At 41.9% G+C, this 7750-nt stretch overlaps 1 protein-coding gene across 1 annotated transcript; it reads right to left on the reverse strand.

Moving 5' to 3' along the window:
- Window positions 1–4820: 4820 nt before the first annotated feature.
- On the reverse strand, window positions 4821–5258 carry LOC138366677 (golgin subfamily A member 6-like protein 7). The gene has a single exon (XM_069327944.1). It carries the CDS (start codon window positions 5256–5258, stop codon window positions 4821–4823), a length of 438 nt encoding a protein of 145 aa, XP_069184045.1.
- Between the last annotated feature and the right edge of the window lie 2492 nt (window positions 5259–7750).

Here is a 7750-nt window from a genome sequence, read left to right on the forward strand (position 1 = left end):
GACAATACGAAAATGACATCACAAGCAAGGCAAAGACTCAGCCTAAATTGTTGCATAACCACATTAGGAGAAAAACAACAGTAAAGGAACAGGTTATGAGATTAAGGATAGGGGCGGAAGGATTCACTACAAATGACAAGGAAGTGTGTGAGGAATTGAATAAGAAATTCCAGGAGGTCTTCACCTTAGAGCAAGGAGAAATTCCAGAGGTAAGTGAGGGAATAGCTAACCAGGAACCACTGGAAGAGTTTGAGATTACCAGTGGGGAAGTAAGGAAGTGTTTAAAAGAGTTGGACGTGACGAAGGCTATAGGCCCAGATGGAATCTCCCCTTGGGTTCTAAAGGAAGGAGCAAGAGAACTGAGCCTACCACTCTCCATAGTGTATAACAAATCACTGGCAACAGGGGAACTGCCAGATATTTGGAAAGCAGCTAACGTAGTCCCGATATACAAGAAAGGGGATAGACAGGAGGCACTGAACTACAGGCCAGTGTCCCTAACCTGCATACCATGCAATCTGATGGAGAAGATTGTGCGAAAAAAACTAGTGGAGCATCTGGAGCGAAGGAACTTTGTAACACAGCATCAACATGGGTTCAGGGATGGCAGGTCCTGCCTCACAGGGTTACTTGAATTCTACGACCAGGCAACAAAAATAAGGCAAGAAAGAGAAGGGTGGGCAGACTGCATATTTTTGGATTGTCAGAAAGCCTTTGATACAGTGCCACACAAGAGGCTAGTGCGAAAGTTGGAGATGCAGGCTGGAGTGAGAGGGAAGGTACTCCGGTGGATAGAGGAGTACCTAAGCAACAGGAGACAACGAGTCTGTGTGAGGGGTGAGGTCTCAGATTGGCGTGAGGGGTGAGGTCTCAGATTGGCGAGACGTCACAAGTGGAGTCCCGCAGGGGTCAGTCCTTGGACCTATACTGTTTGGGGGTATATGTAAATGATCTCCCAGAGGGTATAGATTCGTTCCTCTCAATGTTTGCCGACGATGCAAAAATTATGAGGAGGATTGAAACAGAGGATGATAGTAGGAGGCTACAAGATGACCTGGATAGACTGAGTGAATGGTCCAACAAATGGCTGTTGAAGTTCAACCCGAGTAAATGCAAAGTAATGAAACTAGGCAGTGGAAACAGGAGGCCAGGCACAGGATACAGAATAGGAGATGAAGTACTTAATGAAACAGACAGAGAGAAAGATCTAGGAGTTGATATCACACCAAACCTGTCTCCTGAAGCCCACATAAAGAGAATAACGTCTGCGGCATATGCGAGGCTGGCTAACATCAGAACAGCGTTCAGGAACCTGTGTAAGGAATCATTCAGAATCTTGTACACCACATATGTAAGACCAATCCTGGAGTATGCGGCCCCAGCATGGAGCCCGTACCTTGTCAAGCACAAGACGAAGCTGGAAAAAGTCCAAAGGTATGCTACTAGACTAGTCCCAGAACTAAGAGGCATGAGTTATGAGGAAAGGCTGCGGGAAATGCACCTTACGACACTGGAAGACAGAAGAGTAAGGGGGGACATGATCACAACTTACAAAATCCTCAGGGGAATCGACCGGGTAAACAAGGATGAACTATTCAACACTGGTGGGCCGCGAACAAGGGGACACAGGTGGAAGCTGAGTACCCAAATGAGCCACAGAGACGTTAGAGAGAACTTTTTCAGTGTCAGAGTAGTTAGTAAATGGAATGCATTAGGAAGTGATGTGGTGGAGGCTGACTCCATACACAGTTTCAAATGTAGATATGATAGAGCCCAATAGGCTCAGGAATCTGTACACCAGTTGATTGACGGTTGAGAGGCGGGACCAAAGAGCCAGAGCTCAACCCCCGCAAGCACAATTAGGTGAGTACAATTAGGTGAGTACACACATACGCACGCACGCACGCACACACACACACACACACACATACACACACACACACACACACACACACACACACACACACACACACACACACACACACACACACACACACACACACACACACACACACACACACACACACACACACACACACAAACACACAGTTGTGTGTGTGTGTTGATAGGGGTAGATATCATAGACAGGGTGATAGTTGATAGGGTAGATAAAGACAGTCTATTTAACACAAGGGGCACACGCACTAGGAGGCACAGGTGGAAACTGAGTGCCCAAATGAGCCACAGAGATATTAGAAAGAACTTTTTTAGTGTCAGAGTGGTTGACAAATGGAATGCATTAGGAAGTGATGTGGTGGAGGCTGACTCCATACACAGTTTCAAGTGTAGATATGATAGAGCCCAATAGGCTCAGGAACCAATACACCTGTTGAATGACGGTTGAGAGGCGGGACCAAAGAGCCAGAGCTCAACCCCCGCAAGCACAACTAGGTGAGTACACACACACACACACACACACTTTGTGTGTGTGTGTGTGTGAGTCTTTGCCTTGCTTGCGATGTTTTTTTCGTATTGTCTTTCTACCTCTCTTCTCATCCTGACATATTCATTCCTGGCACTCTGGTATCTTCCTCTAGTCTCAAGTGTCCTGTTATTCTTATAGTTTCTCCACGCCCCTTTTCTTTGCTGCTTAGCTAGCCTACATCTCTGATTAAACCATGGGTTTCTCATCTGCATTTCACTGTTTTCCTTTTGGACTGGGACAAACTTGTTTGGTGCGTCCTTGCACTTCTGCGTGATGTAGTCCATCATGTCTTTACCTAACTTCTGTATCCTTCTAATCTATCTTCAGTGATCTTTTTTATACTTCTAATTGTTTCTATTATATGTGTATTTGCATTTATTGTTGTATTTTTGCTACAATTACTTTATATTTACAGCAGATTTAAAGTTTAACTGTTCTGTAAAAGTTTGTCTTACTGCATCTTCACCCCATTGCATCTACATGCAAGGTGATATTGATTCTGAACTAAATCTCCTTGTCACAAATCTACAATAACCCCCATATTGATCATCACTACTGCAGGTATTTCACAGCACACCAGGCAAAAAACAAACTCCAAAATAACACTTGCTATCAGTTTTCAAACAAAATGTCAGATCACTTGGTAAACATTTTGATGATATTAATGCACAACTCACAGCACTAAATATTAAACTATCCTTCATTATTTTAGTAGAAACCTGGCTAAGTAAAGACTATACCCAACTCTACAACTTAGCTGGTTATAAAGTCATTCACAACTGTTGGCTTAACAAAAAAGGAGGTGGCACAGCAATATATTACCAAGATACATTCATCTGCAACAGTGTCATTAGTGATAGAGACTGACTACTGTGAATATACCTTTGCTCAGTTCTCGAATAAATCCCTTAAAGCCTCCTTGACTATCAGAGCTATCTATAGATTTCCCAATACTTCATTCCCAATAGCTTCCTTCTCAGATAACGTAAGGAATTTTATCATAAACAACAATCTCAACAAAAATCACATCATTCTAGGAGGAGACTTAAATATTGACCTTGGTCAACAATATAGCCCCCCAAGTCGACTATTTCATTAACAGCATGAACACTGTATGCTAATCCCCACAATCACCAAACTCACCCGAATCACTCAAACATCTGCTATTATCTTGGATCACTTAAGGACTAACATAACAGCTACCCTTGCATCTGGTATAATCATTGACAGATCAACTGACCTCTATCCTACCTTCCTCATAGCAAACATGGACATAACACCACCAGAAAACAAGAAACTTGCAGTCAGGTTACACAGTGAAGCAGCAATAGGCAACCTCACAAATGCACTTCATAAAATTAACTGGGAATCTGACTTCAATAATATACAGGATATAAAGTCATTAGCTAACCTCTTCCTTTCCAAAACTCTAAGCCTCCACAACACTCATTGTCCCCTCCTCACAAGCAAGTAACTGTTAAAAGAATAAACAATCCTTTGCTAAGAAGTGGCATTTTCAAAGCAATCAACAAGAAACATAAATATGAAAAAAACTTATGATTGGCCTAGTTACAAAGACAGTCGTTAGGAGGTCATCAATAGGGTTATCAATGCTTACCTGTATAATAAGAAAAGCAAAACTTTCCTATTATGAGAATAGATTCAAAGAAGCAAAAGGCAACACGAAAAGCACATGGAAAGTCATCTCTAACATCCTAGGAACTAAACGGCACTCACATAACCAGATTAAACTCTTAAAGAATGGTTATACACCTGCAACTAATTTAGAAACGGCAACTGAATTTAATAGTTTCTTTTTATTGGTTGGTGCTAACTTTCCCCAAAAATCCCACAGACTCAGACAAATGTTAACACATATCTCTCATGCAGCTATAAAAACTCTCTTCTCCTTTCACAAGTAAGCCCGAAAGATCTTGTGTCCATCATTGAATCACCATCATTCACTAATTCTGACCAAAGGACAATTATCCCGATTCAACGGACAATATTCCTGATATAACAGACAATTATCCTGATCCAATTGACGATGATTCCGACACAACTGACAATTATCCTGACCCAACTGACGATTATCCACACCAAACTGATGATTATCCTTACCTAACTGACGATTATCCTGGCCCAACTGACGATCATCCTGACCCAACTTACGATTATCCTGACCCAGCTGACGATTATCCCGATCTAACTGACGATTAGTCCCGACCCAACTGACGTTAATTCCGAACCAATTGACGATTATATGGACCCAACTGACGATTATCCTGACGTAACTGATGGTTATCCTGACCTAACAGATGATTATCCTGATCAAACTGAGAATTATCCTGACCCATCTTACAATTATTCTGAACCAACTGACGATTATCCCGACCTAAATGACGCTTATCCCGGCCCATCTGATGATTATCCTGTTCAACTTACGATTATCCCGTCCCAACTGACGATTATCCTGACCCAATTGACGATTATCCTGACCCAACTGACGATTATCCCAATCCAACTGACGATTATCCCGACCTAACTGACGGTTATTCTGACCCAATTGACGATTATCCTGACCCAAATGACGATTATCCACACCCAACTGACGATTATCCTTACCTAACTGACGGTTATCTAGGCCCAACTGACGATCATCCTGACCCAACTTACGACTATCTCGATCAATCTGACGATTATCCCGATCTAACTGAGGATTGTTCCGACCCAATTGACGATTATCCGGACCCACCTGACGATTATCCTGACCTAACTGACGCTTATCCCAACCCAACTGACGATTATCCTGACCTAAATGACTGTTATCCATACCCAACTAACGATTATCCTGATCCAACGAATAATTACCCTGATCCAACAGGTGATTATCCGGATCCACCGGACGATTATCCTGATTCAACGGACAATTATCCTGATCCAATTGACGATGATCCTGACACAACTGACGATTAACCTGACCCAACTGACGATTATCCACACACCCAACTGATGATTATCCTTACCTACCTGACGATTATCCTGGCTCAACTGACGATCATCCTGACTCAACTGACGATTATCCTGACCTAACTAACGATTATCCTGACTCAACTGACGATTATCCTGACCCAATTGACGATTATCCAAACTTCATCTGACGATTATCTTGATCCAACGAACGATTATTCTGATCGAATGGGCGATTATATATATTGTTCCATCGGGCGATTATCCTGATCCAATGGACAATTATTCTGATTCGACTGACAATTATCCTGATCCAACTGACGATTATTCAGACCCACCTGACGATTATCCTTACCAACTGACGATTATCCTGACCCAACTGAAGATTATCCTGACCCAACTGTCGATTATCCTAATCCAAATGACGATTATCTAGACCCAAATGACGATTATCCAGACCCAAATGACGATTATCCAGACCCAACGGGCGGTTATCCTTATGCAACGGACGAATATTCTGATCCAATGACGATTACCCAGACCCAACTGACAATTATATTGATCCAAGGGACGATTATCCTTATCCAATGGACGGTTATCCTGATCCAACGAACAATTATCCTGATCCATCTGACGATGATCCTGACCCATCTGACGAGTATTCTGACCCAAGTGACAATTATCCTGTCCCAACTGACGGTTATCCTGACTCAACTGACGATTATGCAAACCTAACTGACAATTATCCTGACCCAGCTGGCGATTATCCTGACTCAACTGACGATTACCCAGACCCAACTGACGATTACCCAGACCCAACTGACGATTATCCCGACTCAGCTGGCGATTATCCTGACTCAACTGACGATTACCCAGACCCAACTGACGATTATCCCGACTCAGCTGGCGATTATCCTGACTCAACTGACGATTACCCAGACCCAACTGTTGATTATCCCGACCCAGCTGGCGATTATCCTGACTCAACTAACGATATAAATATAGTTGTACTAAATATCCTAATTAAAAAACTGGCATGAATGTCCGTCTGTAAGGCTGTTCATACTATCTGACCAAATGGGCTGTGTGTGGCTGCAGCGCAGAGTTCGTGTTGCCACAGGACCGTCAGTTTGGCACCAAGATGGACAACGGCACCTGGACAGGCATGATTGGGCTCCTCGTTCGCAAGGTAAGTCGTTGTTGCTCCACCACATCTATGTGCAAAATCTTGTGGCATAAAGAGGAGCAAGTTCTGGTCTTGGTATGTCCTTCATGGATAACATCATAGGCATATAGTTGACCCAACCGCTATATATTTTTTAATTTGATTAAAACTCGGAAACAATATAGCCAGTGTAGCACCATTCTTCTGCTACATGTAACAAGGGAAGTGCCTTCAGCCCCATAACCCTTCAAATTTACTCCCTACTGAATCAATCTGAGAATTTTTACCTCTGCTGTTAATAAGAAAGTAACATAAGAACATAATCAATTACATTGCATGAGGCTTATTTACCAATATGAAGCAACACTCAACTCAGGAAGGTGATAATATACCTTCAAACAAAAGGAAGGTATATTATCACAAAATAATACAAAATCAAACAAAGGAAGTTTTTATAATAAAATTGACTAACAACAAAATCGAGACGAGATTTCTAAGGTTAATGTAAACCTTTGGGGACAAACTAAAAATGAATGACCGGCCTCAGCACAACACATTAAGAGGGTTCTATACGCATACACATTACGAGTATTAGAAACAAAACAGATGACTCAAGTGCAACTTCTGCACAAAATCAATAGGTATTAATGAATTAACTGAAACGTGGAGGAATGTACAAAACCGGAATTTTAGCTGAATTCAAAATTAATGGATGAAAATGATTTCGCGCTGTTGGACAGATTAGACGAGAAGGAGAGCAGCATTATGTGTCAGATACATTCTAAAATGTTGTGTCAAAGATGTGACCAAAAGTGAACCACAGAAACTATTTGGATAGAAGAAAATTTAAATAATGATAGTTTAATAATAGGAGCAATGCATATGCCACAAACTTCAATAGAGTAGAAGGAAAGTTTAGGTGATCCTCCTCTGAGGATCAGAGTTCAGAGATCAGATGTTGTAATTTAGAAGATTATGGTGATTAACAGTGTCAAAAGTCGTACATAGGTCAACAAATAACCCAAAAGGGAACTCAGTTTGACCAAGAGCTGCATGTATCAAGTTAACCATAGTAATCAGTGCGTCATTTGTGCTTTTTTTTTTGGGGGGGGGGGGGTCTGAAGCCATATTGACAAGAGATATTAGTGATCAAATGATTTAGTGATCGAGGGTATGAGCAAGTAGGAATT

The sequence above is a fragment of the Procambarus clarkii genome, chromosome 20 (assembly GCF_040958095.1).
Source record: "Procambarus clarkii isolate CNS0578487 chromosome 20, FALCON_Pclarkii_2.0, whole genome shotgun sequence".
Classification (NCBI taxonomy): Eukaryota; Metazoa; Arthropoda; class Malacostraca; order Decapoda; family Cambaridae; genus Procambarus; species Procambarus clarkii.

Coding starts and splice junctions, on each gene's coding strand:
- LOC138366677 (XM_069327944.1), bottom strand. CDS start 5,258: ATGGATAACAGTCATTTAGGTCAGGATAATCGTCAGTTGGGTTGGGAT.